Here is a 23,387-nt window from a genome sequence, read left to right as displayed (position 1 = left end):
AACAAACAAGAAGAAACAGGGGTAGCACAGTTAATGGAAACTGGGGTGAACCACAATAATCTGAAAACGGCAGCCTCTGAGTACAATAAATTTTTCCTCTCTCTAACTGAAAAAAAAAAAACAGAAATACAAACACTCAACCTCCCTCAGAAGCTATAAAATTACTTCATCTTACACAAAGTACACCACTGAAAACATTGCACTTCAAATCCACAACAGCCAACTCAGACCTATTGCATATGATGGAATATCAATCAGGGCACTAAAATTATAGGGTGGCTTAATCAGCAACATATTTTGCTGTTTATGTAACCAGTCTATGAAAATATGGGTATTTCTTCATAGATTAAAACATGCTACAGCGACACCAATACACAAAAGTGGTGACAGACATATAATATCTAACTATTGGTCTATCTCTATGCTGCCAGTTCTCCCAAAAATATTTGAGGGGGTAGCGTACCGTAGGCTACATGAACACCTAACTCAAAATCGCTCACTGGCACCCTCCCAGTTTGCCTTTAGCAAAGGGCTCTTCACAGCAGGAGCAATATTCAGTCTCACAAAGGAAGTTCTTGATGAAATGAACTGTAGAAGATATCCATTACAAATTTTCTATGATACTGCTTTTCATTGTATAAAACATAACATATTTGTACAGAAACTCCTACACTGTGGCATCAAAGACCAACCATTAGCTTGGCTAGAATCTTACTTACATACCAAGAAACACTGTTGCTCTAACAGGTGTGGGTGAAACAATAAAATCAGAGGGGGGAACTATTAAGTATGGTGTTTCCCAAAGCTTGATCCTCAGACCATTGAACTTCTTAGTGCACATTAATGACCTACCAGCACCAGGAAATAAAACTGCAGATACAGTAATGTTTGCTGTTGACAAGTATCATGATCAACAGTATGCAATCCTCAATACAGATTAAAACTGAAACAATAACGCAACAAGTGTGCAAGTGATTTGCAGCAAATAAGCTATTATTACACCTCTCAGAAACAAATTTAATGCAGTTTCACATAGCAAATAACAAGCTACAGGCTCTCAAAATAGATATCAATGGTCAGTAAATAAATGAAACTTCACATATAAGATTTCTAGGAATACAAAAGGATACTAAATTAAGATGAAATGAAAATATTGATTACCTGCTGAAGAAACTTAGATCAGTATGCTTTGCACTACGAGGTATTTCGCCCTGTGTTGAGAGGGAAATAATAATGTTGTCATGCTTCGCACATTTCTACCCTCTGATGTCATATGGGATAATGTTCTGAGGAAATGCTGCAAAAGTTGAGAAGTTTTCAAAATGCAGAAGTGGGATGTGAGTTGATCTGTGGTGTTTCAAATCGGACATCCTGCAGGTGCCTATTCAAGACAAATAGAACCCTGTCAGTTGCAAGTTAGTGTCTGCTAGTTGATGGTACTTGTAAACAACATCAGAAAACTTTACCAAACTAATGATGCAATCATGATGGAAGTCAGAAGCAAAGCCTCCATAAAGACTCAGTAACTCTCTACACAGCACAAGAAGGAATTATCCTGGCTGGAATAAGAATTTACAAAAAAACTCCCACTGAATATAAAAAAGGACAGTGACAGTCCTTATGTATTGAGGAGGAAACCGTAACAATTCCTCATAAATCATACCGTATAAAATTTAAATGAATTTCTAGAGCTATAAGATTTCTAAAATATGTATTATATTGTAAATCATGTAAATTGTATTGCAATGCATGTAATATTGTATATCTTGTACGTGTATTGTCTACAGTATTGTTGTTTTGTTGTTTTTCTTGAAACCTTGAATGTAATATTGTATGTCTTGTATTGGTGTTGTTCCCATATTGTTTGTTTTTCTTCTCTTGTTGCCCATTTAATACTGTATTCATTGACCTGTGCTACATTACTGCACAATCTTTGTACTAGTACGTTCCAGCACAATTTTTGTACTGCTACATTACAGCACAATCTTTGTACAAAATATAATTTAACAGGACCAAATAAAAATCAAATCAAATCACTGTGATACTTTGCTATAAAGATTGCACTTTCCTCAATGTGCACGTTAGTTGCAGATTGTTAACGTACTTTAGATGACATCATAGAGGTTGGCAGCAACTACACTTTCTTCTGACACAACATTTACCTTACTCCCTCTCTTCATAACATGTATCTTTTAAAGAGTGTGCTCTCCTCGGTGTGCATGTTCGTTGCAGATTGTTCATGTACTTTAGGTGACATTGTAAAAGTTGGCAGCAACTAAACTCTTTTCTGACACAACATTTAGCTTATTCCTTCTCTTCATAACATGTCTCATTTTGTTGTCACCATATGGTCTTATTTTTCCTTACTTTTCTAGAAGTACTTCACCCACTGCTCTGTCATCAAACTCAAGATTTTTTTCAAGAATTGCTTGCTTAACTCAGTGCAGAACCTCATTACTATTCAAGAAAGACCTTGTTTTGTGTCCATTGGGGAGGGGGGTCTGATAGAGGATTATAATTTAAAATCTTATTACATCAGGATATTTCCAATCTCTGACAAATTAATCTCTTATTTTTCTAGATTTGTATGAATTCTCGTATCTGATAGACCAACAAAGAAAGATTACTTTGCTCTATAATACAATCATATGGATTTGCAAGGTTTCAATGGATACAATCAGAAATTTGAATTAACAGAGCAGTAACATATTTTAGCAAAACTTTTGGCAAGCTGTAGGTGCAACTGTTTCTGGCCATGGATGTTAAGGTGTTGCGCAAAACTGGATGTATAAATGACTTAGAAAGTGACACAAAATTAAGTCTATAGTCACTTTGTAATGCTATTTCATGGCATTAAAAGATGTTTGGCAGCATAATTATTACAATGATTTTATGGGCACCCATAGCTGCCACTTGACAGTCAAATGGCATACACCTGATAAGCATAACACTCTGATGTTGGCTACAATCCACCTTTCACACCTCAGTTTGCTTTGCTGCCACCACCTCCCTACCCCCATACCCTACTCACTCCCTTAAAACTTTCTATAATCCACCAAAGAAACCTATAAGGAATGTATGCCCACTATGTTTGCTGTAAGCCCATTACCAACAGCAATTCACTTAATGCAAAGAACACACAATAAAATGTTTCAGAAATGGAGGAAGATCAGTTTATCTTAAGAGCCATTCATCAATTTTGATGGAGAGATGCATGTTTGTCATTATCTACATGGAGCTCCACTGTGCATGATGTTCACAGTACAGTGTGGTAGCAGTGATTATCATGTGTGCTACATATAACTGTAGATGGTATGGACCTCCGATTTGTTGAGAGAAAGATATAACTTGTATCGAATGTAAAACTCTTATTGTAAACTTGGTGGATCTGATGATGTTGCACTTTTCTCCAAATAGTTACGGCCTCATCTTTCATCATCCATTTTACACACCCTGTGTAGTACTTCGAAGGGGGGAGTGAGAAGAAGAATGTCTGATGTTTGCAGGTCACAGTTTATCAGATGTTCACCAAGTTTATAATTATGTAATGTTAATAAGCTGAAATTCTGAGACACAGAGGTGAAAACACACATCTAAAAGCAAAGATATGGGTAACAAGAGGCATAAAAATATTGAGCAACACAAAAAGGGACTTTCTAAATTACAGAAAAAGTTCCTTAAGTTATATTACAAAGTAAACTCTAAAAAACTGATGCACCATGAAGGAATTATTCGAATGGGATGGAAATCTGTAGATAAGATGTACATACACACTATGTGATCAAAAGCATCTGGACACCCACAAAAACATAAGTTTTTCATATTAGGTGCATTGTGCTGTCAGCTACTCCATATCAGCGACTTCAGTAGTCATTAGAAATTGTGATAGATCAGAATGGGGCACTGTGTGGAACTCAAGGACTTAAGACGTGGTCAGGTGATTGGGTGTCACTTGTGTCATATGTCTGTAGGTGAGACTTCCACACTCCTAAACATCCCTAGGTCCACTGTTTCAAATGTGATATTGAAGTGGAAACATGAAGGGACATGTACAGCACAAAAGTGTACAGGCTGACCTCGTCTGTTGGCTGACAGAGACTGCTGACAACTGAAGAGGGTCTGATGTGTAATAGGCAGACATCTATCCAGACCATCACAGGAATTCCAAACTGCATCAGGATCGACTGCAAGTACTATGACAGTTAGGTGGGAGGTGAGAAAACTTGGATTTCATGGTCGAGCAGCTGCTCAAAGCCACACATCATGCCGGTAAATGCCAAACAACGCGTCACTTGATGTAAGGAGTGTAAACATTGGACGACTGAACAGTGGAAAAACGTTGTGTGGAGTGACAAATCATGGCACACAATGTGTCAATTCAATGGCAGGGTGTGGGTATGGCGAATGCCCGGTGAACACCATCTGCCAGCGTGTGTAGTGCCAACAGTAAAATTCAGAGGTGGTGGTGTTAAGGTGTGGTCCTGTTTTTCATGGAGGGGGCTTGCACCGCTTGTTGTTTTGCATGGCACTATCACTGCACAGGCCTACATTGATGTTTTAAGCACCTTCTTGCTTCCCACTGTTGAAGAGCAATTTGGGGTTGGCGACTGCATCTTTCAACATGGTCGAGCAGCTGTTCATAATGCAAGGCCTGTTGTGGAGTGGTTCCACGACAATAACATTCCTGTAATGGACTGGCCTGCACAGAGTCCTGACATGAATCCTACAGAACACCTTTGGGATGTTTCGGAATGCCGACTTCATGCCAGGCCTCACCGACCAAAATCGATACCCCTCCTCAGTGCAGCACTATGTGAATAATCGGCTGCCATTCCCCAAGAAACCTTCCAGCACCTGATTGAACGTATGCGTGCGAGAGTGGAAGCTCTCATCAAGGCTAAGGGTGGGCCAACACTATATTGAATTCCACTATTACCGATGAAGGGCGCCATGAACTTGTAAGTTGCTTTCAGCCAGGTGTCCGGATACTTTTGATCACATAGTGAACGTAGATATGATGCACATATACAGACAAACAAATGATTACAATTTCAGAAAAACAGGGTCATTTATTAAAAAGAAAGAACTTCACAAATTGAGCAAGTTAATAATGCGTTGACCTACCCCTGGTTCTTATGCAAGCAGTTATTCAGTTTGGCACTGATTGGCAGAGTTGTTGAATGTCCTCCTGAGGGATATTGTGTAAAATTCTGTCCAGTTAGCACAGTAGATCATCAGAAACCCTGAGCTGTTGGAGAGAGTCATGCCCATAATGCTCCAAACGTTCTGATCTGGGGAGAGATTCAGTGACTTTACTGGCCGAGGTAGAATTCGGCAAGCACAAACACAAGCAGTGGAAATTCTTGCTAGGTGCAGGGAGGCATTATCTTGCTGCATATCTGAAGGAACAGGCACTGCAGCCTTCATGAAATACATGAAATGTATTTGCAGTTGAAAATATGGGCAACCACCAGCTGCGTAATGAAATGGTGACAATGAAAATTTGTGCTGGATCGAAACTTGAACATGGATTTACCAATTATTGTGAGGGTTTACCTTACTATTAGGCTATTCAAACATGACTCATGGCCAGACCCAAGCTTCTATAAGTTGTCAATCATGTGTCTACAACCTGCACTCATTACGTATATTCCTGTACAAGGGAGACATTTTAATCAAATGTCACTTGCCCTTGGCAGGTAAATATGATATTGCTGCGCCTGTGCTGTAGACACATGGTTGATAACATACGAAAGTTTGGGTCAGGCTGTGAGTCGTGCCCGCATATCCTAATGATAAGGCAACACCTATTGATAAGTGGGGAATCTGGGTCCCAGTCATGGTTTGACACAAAATTTCATTATTTTCATTCCATTACACAGCAGATGGTTGTCCATATTCCCAACTGTAAATACATTTCATGTATCATCCTGGTTGTTGAATCGTATAACAGGCATCACTCAGGTTAGTATCCTGCCACCATCTGGGCCAACTCCAGACACTTCTTCACTGGTCACTGCGGCTTAATTCAAAGCAGGACTCATCACTGAATACAGTTCTGCTCTATTCAATGAGATTCTGGGCTGAATTTGCCCAACAGCACCACAAACTGGCTTTTTGGTGTACAGAGAAGTTCAATGGTAATCAGTGCAAGGGGTACCACGATGCAGCCCCCTTTCTGTGAGCCACCAGTTAATGATCTTTGTGGTAAATGAAGCACCAGTTGCACATCAGATTGATGATAATAATGAATCCAGGGCTCTGAGTGCCTCTCTGATAATTTCTCAGTCTTCACATTCTTTCGTCTCTGGGTCGACTGCTTTCTTCTTGCCGATGTCTTAGGTCATGATTCACCCATTTTTGCCAACATCGTCAAATGGTGGCACTGCTGCTATTCAAATATCGAGTGATTTACCGATTACTCCAACTTCATTGAGGCCAACTACTCATCCTCTCCCAAATTCTGAGATATGTGAATATTGTTCGTGCTTCTGTCTGCAAGGCATAGTTACTGTCAAACTAAGTACACAGAATGAAATTTGTGAAGACTTTGTGCCCTGTATCGACATGTCCTCTAATTACTATCCTTGCCAGTTGTTTGGTCAATACCTGTATGAATACCAATTTGTGACTAATTTGCATAACTCCTTCATGGTACATTTTCTTCCCCTTTTTCTCAGATTGTAGATTGAGATATATGGACAAGTCATACATCCGACACAAACAACGGCTAATGATAAATTTATATTAGAATTATAAAATAAAAGCAAAGCAATGTGGAAAGTAATAAAGCAGGAATGAAATAGTAAAAAGGAAAATATCAGCGTGAACTGTGACAAGAATTACTGACCCCCAACAGATTGCAAATCTCATCAGGCAGTACTATGCAAACAGTACAATAAAATCTGATAATCAATAGCCCAAACAACCACCAAAACAAAGTATTTTTTTTGCTTCCACACAGTCTGTTGGATGAAACGACACAAAATGAAACATACACAATCAAAAACCTTCAAAAAATGTCCTCGGGAGTTGATGGTGTTCCAGACTTCACCATTAAGGAATGTATTATTAACATTGCAACAACCCCTTGCAGATATTATCAACTCATACTATTCAATAAGGAACCTTTCCTGACTGTCTTAAAAATTGCCAAACTGATCAATATTCATAAAAAGGTGCCAAAGCAAATTTAGAAAACTATACACCAGTCTCTTTACTATCAAGTTTTGCAACAATCGCTGAAAGATTCATGAAATTTCTGGAAAAGAACAAAATCCTCACTAATGCCCAATATGGTTTTTGGAAAAATAAATCTATGACTGGTGACATCTATAATTTTTTACAAAATGCTCTAGAAGCAATGGATGAAAAACAAAATGTGGCTGGTATTTCCTTAGATCTAACGTAAGCGAAGCTTTTCACATCTTGAAGCATAAAATCGTGCACGGAAACCACCAAAAGTGCAGCATTAGAGGCATTGCATTAATACAGTTCTCCTCATCCTTAACAAATCAGAAGCAAACACTTGAACTAACTGATAGCCCCAGATGTAGGAATAATGAAAAGAGGAGTCCCTCAAGGATCCACTTTTGTGCCTATACCTTTCTTCTGCACAAAAAAAACCTAAATCTAAGCACTGAATCACAAATAAGTACCATCTTTGCAGGTGACACTAGCAACTTTCTTATGGGAAAACTGCACAACAACTACAAGTAAATGTAAGTTAAGCTACAACCCAAATAAAATAGATTTGAAGGAAATAAGCTAATAATACATACAGCCAAAACAACTTTTCTAAACTTCTGTTTATTGAGGGGAAGACTCCAACTCCTCTGTGACAATAAACTGCAGCGGAATGGCACCCTCACTGGAAACAAAATTTCTAGGCTTATGACTTCAACAGTATTTTAAATGGCACACACATAAGGGAAAAAATGTGGCACTGAAGGAAGTGTGCTATAGCCTATGTTTACTGGCACACAAAACAAGTTTCCACACTGTTCGAATTGCATATCCAGCCCAGTTCTACAGCATTCTACAGTATGATAGCACAACTGCTAGCTCAGTCATCTCATTCGCAAAAAAAAGAACTTTAAGAGCAATGTATTGTGCACCACAAACAGATGCCTGCAGGTCCCTCTTTCAAAAGTCTTTGATCCTCCCACTTTCATGTATTTTTACACTAGAAACATGTACATATGTAGGAAAGAATGTAAAAGAGATAAATAAAAACTTTAATATACTGTACATGAACATAATTAGTTGAAAATAAGGAGGTAATTTGCAGTCATTCATTATATTTGCAAAAGACCTAAAGAATGTAATAGATATGTTGCTGGCTCAAAATAACATGAAGCTGCTTTTAATTACAGCTGCTGCAGTTAAACACAAAACTATGTCTGAAGTCACTGGAACAGAAACAGAGTTACTGAAAATTTCAGCCATGTTCAAAGAACACATTCTTATTGATATATTGAAAGATGTGAGTGGGCAGTCAGATGTAGCACTCACGGGTTACACATTGTCTCCATTAGATGATAAGGGAGAGTGCTACACAAGTGACATTAGAAGAATACGAATTCAAGGCAAATCACATAATGGCTCTGAAGCACATTCTGTAGCAGTTGTTATTAAAGCTCTACCCTCTAATATTTGCCATAAACAACCATTTGGATTGGCACAATTCTACAGAAATGAAGTACACTTCTACAAAGAGGTAAGAAAAATACACTTCAGTGAAAGCTTACACATTCAGTTTTTATTTTCTTCATATCATTGTCATCATCATACAATACGTGGCTTGTTCAGAAAGTAAGAAAAAGTGTATTTGAAAAAATTACAGTATGTTCATGACACTTTTTCCACATAATTGCCAACCCATTCAATGCATGTGGTCAACCATGGCATACACTTCTTTATGCCCTCAAAGATCTCACCTGCCAACTTCTTCTCTCAATTAAGAACCTTTTTCTAAACCTGCTCATCAGTTGAAAATTTTTATTCCAATCCTCTGCGCCTTCACAGAGGCACCAATCAGTGGGCTACAATGGGTGGTTCTAAACATTCCAACCAAATGAGTCCAGAAGCACTTTGGTGGCTAAGACTGGATGAGGAAAGGTGTTGTCCTACAAGCACATTCCTCTCATTGGCATTCCCCTTTTGTTTTGAACAAACCTTGAGTTTTTTAGGTGCTCACAATATTGTTTTGCATTGATGGTCTCCTTATGAGGCAGAAATTCAATCAAAATGATGTCTCTTCTATCTAAAAACAATGAGGCCATGATTTCCTCTCCTGAAATGGTGATTTTGAATTTTTTGGCATGAGGAATTGGTGTGATGCCTCTGTGCAGACTGTCTTTTTGACTCATATGTGTAATGATCTACCCACATTTCATCATCAATCACAATAGAGCTCAGAAAAGCCTCACCTTCCAATTCAAGTTGCTGAAGAAACTTATGGGTGCTACTGACCTTGTTTTTCTTGATCTGCCATGTCAGCATTTTGGTACTCATCTTGCACAGTTTCTGGTATCCTAACATTTCTGTGAGTGTCTTGTAAAAACTAATTCTGTAGAGTTGTGGAAACATCGCAGAAATTTCATTCACTGTCAGCTGTCAATCATGAATAGTTTCCCTGATTTTTTGCACCAATTCATCAGTAAAAATGGAAGGTATCCACTATTCTGTTTGTCATGAACATTTATTCTGTCTTGACTAAACTCCCTACACCAATTAAACACAGTTGTTTTGTTCATAGCACCTTCACAGTGAATGATTCTGATTACCGAAAAATTTTTGGTAGGTGTTACTCCTTCCACGAGTAGGAAGCAGATCACAGCACCTGATTCAAACCTGTTGGGATTTCTTACTGTCATATTTGATGCAACTGGACACTGCAATGTAAGTGTATGTTCTACCATGTTTTTGCGATGCTCCCTCTGGTCAGGGGATCCCCTCTACCACCCAGTGATGAAAAAAACCACTGCCCGTTATGGTTGCAGTACACTTACTGTCTGAACTTACATAGTAATATACATCACTATTTACCATACACAACAATCATTATCAAGTGGGGGTGACATGTCCCCCCCCCCCCCTCCCAATATTGTTTGAAAAGCAATTTCAATTTTTTGAGTCTTTGTTGACAAAAAATGACACCACTGCATGACTATATCTAAGCGGTAAGAATTAATGATTTGCACGGTTTACTAACACACCAGCAAAGCAAAGCTACTTATATTATTAACTAAAAAGACAATATTCCCAGTTTTAATGAATTGTGTTGGTATGTTTCTGAGTGATGAAGGAGTGGGGTGGATTAGCATGAATATGTGTGGTTTTGCTGTAAGTGTATAGGAGGGGAGGCCAGGGGCCAGATGGTTAACATTCAAATACTATGTGACAATCAGTTCCAGTCCTGTGTTGGTATAATAATAAAGTTAGTCAGTGATGCGTCAAGAGGAATTTATATGAAGAGTGTTCAAGGCAGATCATCCATAAATATTGTCCAGATAAAAAATCTAATCACCAAGCAGCAGCAGAACACACACATACAAGACTGTTGTGATTGGCAAGCTTTCGGAGCCAGAGGCTCCTTCTTCAGGCAGAAGGGTTGAAGGGGAAGGAAGAAGGGTGAAGGAAAAGGACTGGAGAGATCTAGGAAAAGGGGCAGATTTTGGGAAAGTCACCCAGAACTGCGGGTCAGAGGAGACTTACCATACGGGATGAGAAGGAAAGAATTCAGCCCTTCTGCCTGAAGAAGGAGCCACTGGCTCCGAAATCTTGCCAATCATAACAGTCTTTTACGTGTGTCTTCTGCCGCGGCTAGGTGAGTAGATTTTTTATCTATCCAATGAAATGATTTTATCAATGATTGATTGTTTTCCTTGTTACATAAATATTGTTCCTTTTTTAAGACAAAGAAATGGCGATTCATAAATATTTACTGCAAAATGTAAGCCAATTTACTCAATTTTCATAACAGAAGAAACATATTTAGGTCACTATAGGATGACCTGTGTAAGATTGTTATAGCTTATGCTCCTGATACCGTATTTAATTACTGTTACTGACTTTTTAACTGCTTACATTTACATCCATAGTTTCTGAAATTTCCTATTCAGGTTTCTAAATAATTTTTAGTGTCAGAAAAATAAACTAAATGTAAGTATTAGCCTATTTATTTACTTTTCCAACACAAATAGAGCTGAATTATTTTGAAAAACTATTCAATTTCATATACTTTCCACAGTTGTTAAGGACATAATACATAATAATCGTACACATACTGTCAATAAATTTAAATGTTAATATCATAACGTTTTTGTACTGGGTAATTGCAAAATAGGTTTTATCCAGGCTTAAATTGGCATGCTTTAGGAATTTTAAGTGCCATTGCAAAATATGGTACGAGGTATACAGAATGCTCCAAAAAGTGGTTGTAGGTCATAATTTTTTCAACTTGTTGAAGGGGATTTCTTGTTTAGACTGCACTTTGATCTTTACCCTATTTATTGATTACATACTCCCCTCCCCTGCCCTGGCCAACAATTAAGTGCTGGTGACTCCCATGATATAGAGCTGTATTGAAATGGTTCTTGACAATTTGTTTTCAGTTAAAAAATACTGTGAGAATATATGATTGACCAGATTTACACTTTGTATTATTGGACAATTACAAATAATAATTCAATCACAATGTTAAAGGTAGTTTACAAGAAGAATTGAAGCTTAAAGTGCAGGCAATTTGAACAAGACATTTAACAATGTTTAGAACTACCCCCATAACTCCTTTTGTAAATTTCTTCCAGTTTTCTTATTTCAGCTTGCTTGAAGACATATTCTCATTTACTCAAACTGAACAAAATAAAATGATACAATGGTATACCACATGCTATAGAAACAAAATTGTAGAGGGACCCGTGGAAAACGGCAAAATTCGTAACTATGTTACTTGGGACGAACAGTTGTATCTCTCACATGTGTATGGCATACTGTTGTTTTCTGAGGTCTTTCCCAGAAAGATTTTTTTTTTGTCATCAGTCTACTGACTGGTTTGATGCGGCCCGCCAAAAATTCCTTTCCTGTGCTAACCTCTTCATCTCAGAGTAGCACTTGCAACCTACGTCCTCAATTATTTGCTTGACGTATTCCAATCTCTGTCTTCCTCTACAGTTTTTGCCCTCTACAGCTCCCTCTAGTACCATGGAAGTCATTCCCTCATGTCTTAGCAGATGTCCTATCATCCTGTCACTTCTCCTTATCAGTGTTTTCCACATATTCCTTTCCTCTCCGATTCTGCATAGAACCTCCTCATTCCTTACCTTATCAGTCCACCTAATTTTCAACATTCGTCTACAGCACCACATCTCAAATGCTTCGATTCTCTTCTGTTCCGGTTTTCCCACAGTCCATGTTTCACTACCATACAATGCTGTACTCCAGACGTACATCCTCAGAAATTTCTTCCTCAAGTTAAGGCCGGTATTTGATATTAGTAGACTTCGCTTGGCCAGAAATGCCTTCTTTGCCACAGTGAGTCTGCTTTTGATGTCCTCCTTGCTCCGTCCGTCATTGGTTATTATACTGCCTAGGTAGCAGAATTCCTTAACTTCATTGACTTCGTGACCATCAATCCTGATGATGTTAAGTTTCTTGCTGTTCTCATTTCTACTACTTCTCACTACCTTCATCTTTCTTTGATTTACTCTCAAACCATACTGTGTACTCATTAGACTGTTCATTCCGTTCAGCAGATCATTTAATTCTTCTTCACTTTCACTCAGGATAGCAATGTCATCAGCGAATCGTATCATTGATATCCTTTCACCTTGTACTTTAATTCCACTCCTGAACCTTTCTTTTATTTCCATCATTGCTTCCTCGATGTACAGATTGAAGAGTAGGGGCGAATGGCTACAGCCTTGTCTTACACCCTTCTTAATACGAGCACTTCGTTCTTGATCGTCCACTCTTATTATTCCCTCTTGGTTGTTGTACATATTGTATATGACCCGTCTCTCCCTATAGCTTACCCCTACTTTTTTCAGAATCTCGAACAGCTTGCACCATTTTATATTGTCGAACGCTTTTTCCAGGTCGACAAATCTTATGAAAGTGTCTTGATTTTTCTTTAGCCTTGCTTCCATTATTAGCCGTAACGTCAGAATTGCCTCTCTCGTCCCTTTACTTTTCCTAAAGCCAAACTGATCTTCACCTAGCGCATTCTCAATTTTCTTTTCCATTCTTCTGTATATTATTCTTGTAAGCAGCTTCGATGCATGAGCTGTTAAGCTGATTGTGCGATAATTCTCGCACTTGTCAGCTCTTGCCGTCTTCGGAATTGTGTGGATGAAAGTCAGATGGTATGTCACCAGACTCATATATTCTACACACCAACATGAATAGTCGTTTTGTGCCACTTCCCCTAATGATTTTAGAAATTCTGATGGAATGTTATCTATCCCTTCTGCCTTATTTGACTGTAAGTCCTGCAAAGCTCTTTTAAATTCCGATCCTAATACTGGATCCCCTATCTCTTCTAAATCGACTCCTGTTTCTTCTTCTATCACATCAGACAAATCTTCACCCTCATAGAGGCTTTCAATGTATTCTTTCCACCTATCTGCTCTCTCCTCTGCATTTAACAGTGGAATTCCCGTTGCACTCTTAATGTTACCACCGTTGCTTTCAATGTCACCAAAGGTTGTTTTGACTTTCCTGTATGCTGAGTCTGTCCTTCCGACAATCATATCTTTTTCGATGTCTTCACATTTTTCCTGCAGCCATTTCGTCTTAGTTTCCCTGCACTTCCTATTTATTTCATTCCTCAGCGACTTGTATTTCTGTATTCCTGATTTTCCCGGAACATGTTTGTACTTCCTCCTTTCATCAATCAACTGAAGTATTTCTTCTGTTACCCATGGTTTCTTCGCGGCTACCTTCTTTGTATCTATGTTTTCCTTCCCAAGTTCTGTGACGGCCCTTTTTAGAGATGTCCATTCCTCTTCAACTGTACTGCCTACTGCGCTATTCCTTATTGCTGTATCTATAGCGTTAGAGAACTTCAAACGTATCTCGTCATTCCTTAGTACTTCCGTATCCCACTTCTTTGCGTATTGATTCTTCCTGACTAATATCTTGAACTTCAGCCTACTCTTCATCACTACTATATTGTGATCTGAGTCTATATCTGCTCCTGGGTACGCCTTACAGTCCAGTATCTGATTTCGGAATCTCTGTCTGACCATGATGTAATCTAATTGAAATCTTCCCGTATCTCCCGGCCTTTTCCAAGTATACCTCCTCCTCTTGTGATTCTTGAACAGGGTATTCGCTATTACTAGCTGAAACTTGTTACAGAACTCAATTAGTCTTTCTCCTCTTTTATTCCTTCTCCCAAGCCCATATTCTCCTGTAACCTTTTCCTCTACTCCTTCCCCTACAACTGCATTCCAGTTGCCCATGACCATTAGATTTTCGTCCCCCTATACATACTGCATTACCCTTTCAATATCCTCATACACTTTCTCTATCTGTTCATCTTCAGCTTGCGACGTCGGCATGTATATACCTGAACTATCGTTGTTGGTGTTGGTCTGCTGTCGATTCTGATTAGAACAACCCGGTCACTGAACTGTTCACAGTAACACACCCTCTGCCCTACCTTCCTATTCATAACGAATCCTACACCTGTTATACCATTTTCTGCTGCTGTTGATATTACCTGATACTCATCTGACCAGAAATCCTTGTCTTCCTTCCACTTCACTTCATTGACCCGTACTATATCTAGATTGAGCCTTTGCATTTCCCTTTTCAGATTTTCTAGTTTCCCTACCACGTTCAAGCTTCTGACATTCCACGCCCCGACTCGTAGAAAGATTATAGAAAATAATATTAAAAAAGGGTGAGTTTTATGATTACATTAGACTCTTCCTAACAGACTTTTTGGCAGGTAGTGCAAATAATGACAAGTAAAGCAAAATACTGTTACTCATCAGGCAACATTGAAATTATAACTTGTTTTTCAGAAAACATGTACTAAAATTCTGGCTTTCAAAACTACAGATACCTTTTCTTAAGTAGGAAGAAAAATGATAAATATAGGTTGAGATGATAAAGAAAGGAACTGAACCAATTAGTACATCAGAAAAGGTGGAGGTTCAATGAGATAAACCTGGTCTTCCCTTCATGCCCATGTGGTAATCTTCCTTTCTCCTTCTCAGAGGAAATCTGTTCTTTGTCAGTTTCGCATTGGCCCCACTTAGCTGATCCACAGTCACATCCTCCAACGTGACCATCTACCCCACTGTGGTGTGGAGCCCTTCTGACAGTGTCCCACATCCTATTGGACTACCCTAATTTGGTCACCATAAACTTGATGACATGCTACCCAAGATGCTAGCAGACAATGCCAAAATGGCTGATATGTTTCACCTGTGAAAGTGGTTTCTACTCTTCTCTATGACATGGGGCACATTATCCTTTTCGGCTATTTAACCCTTTGGCTGCTGCAGCCGTGCATCCATCAAGCAGGGTCGAGTGCGCACCGTTGAGGCCGCCTAATCCTGGTAACTGCGCTAATGGCTTTCCCCAGGTCAGGAACACACAGGTGCCACTAAGGCGGTGCGCATAAAAACGTTCAGAGTACCAGGTAGAAGGACTGGTGGCACGCGTAAATATGTTCAGAGCACACAGGGACAGGTACAAAGGCATGCGTTAACACGTTCAGAGCAGTTAAAGGGTTAAGGGATTGGAGGGGTGCCCCGTTGCCTGCTCCTACCCAGGGGGCTCATGTGTGCCTTTGATTAGTGGTCTGGCCTGGCTCCTGCTCTGCCCTTTCAACCTTTTTAACCCATTATTTCCCAGTGATCTGTTTTTAGACTCTATTGGTTTTCATTTTATTACTAATAAAAAGGTAACTTATATTTAATTCCAATATTATATTATAAACTTACATTATTGATAATAATTATTGTAATTTTTCTATGAGTGAACACACAATGGGATTTTCCTTATATTTTAAAATGAGGTCACAATTGCAGCACATTACTTTTTATATTTTTCTATGTTTATCAATTACTACTTAGTGTCTGTTGAGTCTGGTTGGGCTTACATTGTTGTTTAGCAAATGTAAAGACAATCAATCTATTTTTTGACCTGGGATGAAATGGTGTCATCTGCTGACACAGCCGTAATAAAAGCCATGCAATAATAGTATTGAAATGGTATCATCTGCTGACACAACTGTAATAAAAGCCATGCAATTATAGTATTCGGTTCTAGCACTGGTGTTGGTGGTTGAAATTTATTTTATGCAGTGTAGCACAATAAAATAGAACAAATGCTAGCAATTATGATGCAGTGTTCAAAGGCATTACAACGAATGAAGTGTTGCTCATTATAAATAATTATAATTTTGAAGGACTGATTGATGAAAACAATGAAAATGTTGATGTGGTTGTTGTTCCCCCGGATAATGATGCTTTAACTGATGAAGATGAGGCAAATGATGGTAAACAGGCACTGGGAATATTCTGGATGTTCCTGGATCAGTGGAAGTTCATTTTGGGGGGACTGTGAGTAATGAAGTAATGGGTAGTGAAGACAGAGTAAACTGAAGAAAACAGAAGGAACTTTTCAGCCAACTGCAGACTTACAGTAAAATGAAGCCAATATATACTGCAGCTCCTACACATGACATTTCAGCTGATGCAGCTGTAGAAGAAATGTCAAACAAAATAAAGGACCTCACACCACTTGAAGTTGGAGAAAATATCTTGAATTTCAATAATGTATGATCATGAGAGAATCAGTGCAGTATGCAAGTTGTTCTAAAAACATACAAGGCTTCTCTTTTGACACTGAAGAACTGAGAGCATTCCCAAGCTTACTACTTTTGTCAGGGTACCACAGACTTCCATCAGAAACACCATGTTATTGGTCTTAAGATGATGACTCAGGACTGGAAATCATCAAGAAAGCTATGTTGCGATATATCAGAAGATAAAATCTTTAATTGACTTTAATGATAATGATCAAGCTCAAGACAACAAACATGGTAGAGGATGCAAGGTTAGACCATTAATTTCAAAGATGAAAAAGTCCTTCCAGCAGTTTGATACATTTTCAGAAAACTTGAGTGTTGATGAAATGACTGTGAAGCATTATGAGTATCACACACTAAAACATTTCATTTGAGGCAAATCACATTGATTTGCCTATAACCTATGAATATTGTGTACTGCTAATGGTTACTGTTTCAATTTTGATTTGTACTGAGTGAGGTAATGCAGTGGTTAGCACACTGGACTCCCATTTGTAAGTACAATGGTTCAAACCTGCATCTGGCCATCCTGATTTAGGTTGTCCATAATTTCCCTAAACTGCTTAAGGCCAATACCGGGAGGGCACCTTCGAAAGGGCACAGCCGCTTTCCTTCCCTAATCCGAGCTTGTGCTCCATCTCTAATGACCTCGTTGGTAACGGGACATTGAGCACTAATCTCCTCCAATTTTGATTTGTACACTGGCAAGGAAGTGACAAAAAGACTGAGCTTGGTGTTGGACCTAGGGTAGTGTTAAATATGCTGGAGTGCACTGAAAATCCTCAGGTTCATACTATTTATTTCAACAACTATTTCACTAGTTGAGATCTCTTGCTGCATCTGCGACACATTCCATTTAGGGCAACAAGTACAGTGCAAGAAAACAGAACTGAAAAGTGCTCTCTTGTAGAAACAAAGCAATTGGAAAAAGTACTGCCTTTTGGCACTTATGACTTTGCCTTTGATACAAGTGGTGAAGTTCTGTTTGTTAAATGGAATGATAATATGATAATAAATGCATCTGTATTGGCACCAGTTTTGATACTGTGGAGCCACTTACTTCTGCAAGTAGGTGGAACAGAATAGCTTAAGCAAAAAACAAACATTCAACAGCCACAGTTTATAAAGAATTACAATATAAATATTGAAGGAGCAGACCATTACGACAGGCTTGTTGGGAAACATGCCACTTCTTTACATGGCAAGAAATGGTACAGGACTCTCTTTGCAAGAATAATCGATATGGCTGTTGTGAACAACTGGATCATACACCACACGGTACATGGAGCAAGATCTCTGGATTTATTGGAGTTCCAATGATGTCCTACTGTCCAGTATCTGAAAATGGCTACCAATTGCAGAATGAGACATCCTTTATCAACACCTGGAAGAGCATTCCGTGAAGTGAGGTATAATGGAAAGGACCACTTTATGTCAACATGTAATTCCCAAAGATGGTGTCAGTTTGAAGGTTGCAAAGGCAGATCACTGACATTTTGTGACAGATGTAACATCACACTTTGTCACGACTGCTTTCGACATTACCCCACAAAACAAGATGGAACAATGTAAAAGTGTAAATTGGAGGTTAGAGCTGAAAATCTTTGGTTTTTACAATGATAGGTTGTTGTAAAGTAAATTTTAGCTTTTTCTCCTAATACTGAAAGATATGTGTAATGCAAAATATAACAACAAGTAACAATATAATAAGTATATGTAATTTTGTTTATTATAAGTAATTAACCTTTACAAATAATAGAGCTATTATAATTTAATTATGAAAATGAATATTCAACAGAAATAAGAAAATCTAAATGTTTGTTTAAATGTCAGATACTTTGTCAGCAACTCTATTCATCTGAGTACTTTAAAAAATAAATAAAGGATTTATTTATGTTATTTGACATCACTATAACATATATCATGGAAAAATGTTGTCATCATTCTCGTCATCATCATTCTCTTTCCTGAGATTTTATCAATATTTCCTTGTTGCTAGTTTTCTTGTGGTAGTGGAGAGTGTGGAGGCACTGTTTGGATGCAGAGGGTGTGTCTCCCATCGCAAGATGTCCTGGGGGCCTCCAGCTGCTTTCTGGGCGGGGCACTCTCCTACCTTCACCCATTTACTCCTCTTTCACTTCTGTTTGCTTCTATCTCATGGTGTATTTGATTCTCAGATACAACAGGATTCATCAGGATATATCTTTTATGTCCTTCCTCTCTTGGGACTCCTCCTGGCTTGACACATGAAGGATTGAGGGACTGATGGCTTCGTAGTTTGGACCCTTTGACCTCATCAATCCATCCATCTTCATGAAACCTCATATTTGTTATGTACAGTATGCAGAAACATAAAATTGATGGTTTTAATATCAAGGCTATATAAATATAACTTTTTTGTACCTGCAGGAACTGTCAGTAGCTTTCGTCTTGCATTTCAGGTACTTGAGAAGTTGATGGCATTTCAGAAGAAGAAAAAGCCGAAAAATGTGTTTACACAAATTCCAAGGTTAGTTTCAAGACACGCAATTTCCATTGGACAAAAGTGATCATTGTTAAGTGAAGGAGGATGTTGAGGGGTATGGAATGAGATGAAATGTAAATTAATAAAAAAGTGGCAGTCAGAAAGTACTTCTCTATGCTGTATTAACAATTCACTACAACTAAACTGCTACCTACCATTTGTACTTACACAAGTAAAAATGGATATAAAAGAATTAGCAAGAAGGGAAAAAAAATCAGTTTTGTTAAACAGCTAGTGTTTATCTACTATTACATGCTTAATGTAGTTATTATTATGAGAGCCAACAATTTTCATTACAAACTAACCAGAAAAAGAGGCAAGTTGCTTTTAGCATTTAATACTCCACTGCCTCTACTTCGTACCATAACAACACTTTGTATGAAAACATTGCATCATATATAAATAAATTAAATTGGCAGTGGGTCAATAGTAAGTGTTAAAGCAGCTCAAAAAGAAGTTACTAAAGTGGTGCATCTGGCACACACTGCCTAATGATCTACCTTTACATTTCTCAATCCAGAGCATTAAATATCCACAAACAGACTGCATAACACATCATTAGTATACACTATCCTCTCTTTTATTTATAGGGGATACACTTTTATTTTGTCAATGCAATTGACTGCATCTTTCACACAGTCATGTTTTCTAACAATAATTTCTTCTCTACTATCTCACTCTCTTTCCTTTGCTCCTTTCTTGCCTAGCATTTGTAACAATCTGTTGTTGTGGTAATGCTATCTTCCTTAAATAATCAGTCGCTACATAAAACAACCTAGTATCTAGAAATAATTAAGAGCTCATAAGAATAGAGTGTGGTAGTTCATGGTGAAATGAATCAGTCCAGATGATGTTGCTTTAAAACACAAATCAAAAAAAGTTTTTCATCACCTCAGTTCTGAAACCTGTACAGAAAAATGGAATAGAGATCAACATAAACATAATTTCCGCTCTTTTTATTGCTCATGAAAACCAAACATTGTATGTTGTACCACCATACAGCGAGACCTTCAGGGGTGGTGGTCCAGATAGCTATACACACCAGTACCTCTACTACCCAGCAGCACGTCCTCTTGCATTGATGCATGCCAGTATTCGTCATGGCATACTATCCACAAGTTCATCAAGGCACTGTTCGTCCAGATTGTCCCACTCCTCAATGGCAATTTGGCGTAGATCCCTCAGAGTGATTGGTGCGTCACGTCATCCATGAACAGCCCTTTTCAATCTATCCCAGGCATGTTCAATAGGGTTCATGTCTGGAGAACGTGCTGGCCACTCTATTTAAGCAATGTCATTATCCTGAAGGAAGTCATTCACAAGATGTGCATGATGGGGGCACGAATTGTCATCCATAAAGATGAATGCCTTGCCGATATGGTTGCACTGTCGGTCGGAGGATGGCATTCACGTATTGTACAGCTGTTACTGCACCCTCCACGACCACCAGCGGCATATGTCGGTTCCACATAATGCCACCCCAAAACAGTAGGGAACCTCCACCTTGCTGCACTCACTGGACAGTGTGTCTAAGGCGTTCAGCCTGACCTGGTTGTCTCCAAACACATCTCCAATGATTGTCTTGTTAAAGGCATATGTGACACTCATCAGTGAAGAGAACATGATGCCCATCCTGAACGGTCCATTTGGCATGTTGTTGGGCCCATCTGTACCTCGCTGCATGGTGTTGTGGTTGCAAAGATGGACCTCGCCATGGACGTCGGGAGTGAATTTGCGCATCATGCAGCCTATTGCGCACAGATTGAGTCATAACACAATGTCCTGTGGCTGCATGAAAAACATTATTTAACATGGTGGCATTGCTGTCAGGGTTCCTCCAAGCCATAATCTGTTGGTAGTGGTCATCCATTCCAGTAGTAGCCCTTGAGCGGCCTGAGTGAGGCATATTGTCGACAGTTCCTGTCTCTCTTTATCTCCTCCATGTCTGAACAACATCACTTTGCTTCACTTCTTGACGCCTGGACACTTCTCTTGTTGAGAGCCCTTCCTGGCACAAAGTAACAATGCGGACGTGACTGAACTGCTGTATTGACTGTCTAGGCAACGTTGAACTACAGACAACATGAGCCGTGTACCTCATTCCTGGTGGAATGACTGTAACTGATGGGCTCTCGGACCCCCTCCGTCTAATAGATGCTGCTCGGAACTTCTGAGCAGTCAAAGGGACTGCGTCTGTGATACAATATCCACAGTCAATATCTATCTTGAGGAGTTCTGGGAACCGGGTTGATGCCAAAACTTTCTTTGATGTGTGTATAAAATACAGTTCAGGATTACATGCTTGCTGTCACAATTTATGAGACGCACCGTGGAAAAGTCTGTGCTATGGCAGTTGAATGGAAAGCAGATATAACGCAGATCAAATGCAAATTGAAAATGACTTAATTATCTTTTGAGAGTCATACTGGTAACAAAATTTGTGTATATTGGTGCACCTCTGAAGTCAAATGGCAAATACAGGATTATTAATTTAATACCTCTTATGGAAGCTGTTAGTGCAGTGTTTTATGTTGATCAGCTAAGGTGGCTGAGGTAGCCACAAACAGAAATTATTTGAAAAAGTGGCACACAAATAGCTTCCTATTTTCTTAGCAAGAGACACAAGGCTTTCCATGATGGAAGTTACAACTGCTCTTACTCATTGTAACCCTCAAATGCTTGTGTGCAACTTGGACTTTAAAAAGAAAACCTAAGTTCATTTTCCAAATTCTTTTCATGTTTTCTGCACTTCTTTGTTATCTTTAATACATCTCTGGACTTCGATTTTTAATAAGTTAGCTCTTCCAGAACTATGTTTGCCAGAATTGTAATTCTTTTTTTAAAAATCTAACATCCTTAGCTCCTGAGAGGGGCAACATTAGTTCTGAAAGCCTGAAACCTCAGATCATTTGTCACTGCAAGTATGTTTGTAACTTAAAAAGCATAATTTACTGACATGATATGACTTCCACCATAGTTAAGTCATCTACAAAACTAGGAATTGTGCTTTCAGACTATGTACAGTTTCTTCAGATCCATTAAAATATTATTTTAAGGAAACAAAATTTATTTTTGTGTTGTAATGTACACCCATGAGCAATCGAAGTACCCAAACATACCTATTAGCATACAGCAACCCCTTTCACTCTGATGACAGTAATGACATACTATGGCATGGACTCTGCAAGACACAAGAACTAATGGAATGTCTTCCTAACATATGACCTCTCAACTGCTATCCCCAAATGAAAAGAATGACAGTTCATCAAAGCTGATGGTGAGACACACACTTTTCTCTCAAATGTCAGATCCTTTAAACAAAAGTTGTGTCCAGTGACTGGAAGAAAGCACTGATCACACCCATCTACAATATACAGTGCCCTTGCTGATGTAACCATGGAACTTGATTATCCTGTGCATTACCGCTTGACAGGGCCGTTGGCGCACTCTGTCATCTTCAATTAGACCAAATTGTGGAGATGATGGGGATCCAATGCACTGTCCAACTGGTGGCCACTGTCACAGTTCACCAGCTTTTCACCAGGTGTACTTCCACAGATACTTTAATAATGGCATCCCAAAACGGTGTAGCTGTGGTCAGAATTATAGTTCTGTCTTTCTCGATTGAAAGTCCAAGAGAAATAGTGTGTTCCGCAATAGCGGACTTGAGCGCAGTGTTTAAGTTCAGTGCAATGTTCTTTCACAGTGAGCGTGGTCTGTCCTATGTAAGCCATACCACATTACAAAGTATTCTGTAAGTTCCAGCCTTCCGCAATAGAGAGTCGTCTTTCACAGATTCCAAAAGGTCTGCAATCTTAGGTGGTTTGACAGAAAATCACTTTCACCACAAATTTACTGAGGATTCTTGCTGTTTTAAACAAAATGTTGCCCACAAACAGAAGAAAAGCTAAAGCTGGTACGTTTTGTCCATTTATCTACTTCCTGATTCTTGGTTTTAAATGACAATGTCCCGTTAATCTGCTGGGTGAAATATCCATTTTTTTCTGAACGTTGTCATTAGGTGGGTGAGCT

The 23,387-nt window shown here is 38.8% G+C and overlaps 1 protein-coding gene across 1 annotated transcript in view; it reads left to right on the top strand.

The window, feature by feature from the left end:
* The window catches only part of LOC126263714 (uncharacterized), a 44,770-nt gene that overhangs the window by 3,291 nt on the left and 18,092 nt on the right, over positions 1–23,387 (top strand). The window contains exons 2-3 of the mRNA XM_049960858.1: positions 8,376–8,719; positions 19,273–19,340. Coding sequence (XP_049816815.1) covers positions 8,399–8,719; positions 19,273–19,340 — 389 coding nt within the window. The 5' untranslated portion in view covers positions 8,376–8,398. The remainder of the gene's footprint in view (positions 1–8,375; positions 8,720–19,272; positions 19,341–23,387) is intronic.

Source organism: Schistocerca nitens, chromosome 6 (assembly GCF_023898315.1).
Source record: "Schistocerca nitens isolate TAMUIC-IGC-003100 chromosome 6, iqSchNite1.1, whole genome shotgun sequence".
NCBI classification, from domain to species: domain Eukaryota; kingdom Metazoa; phylum Arthropoda; class Insecta; order Orthoptera; family Acrididae; genus Schistocerca; species Schistocerca nitens.
This window is presented reverse-complemented; position numbering and strand designations above follow the sequence as displayed.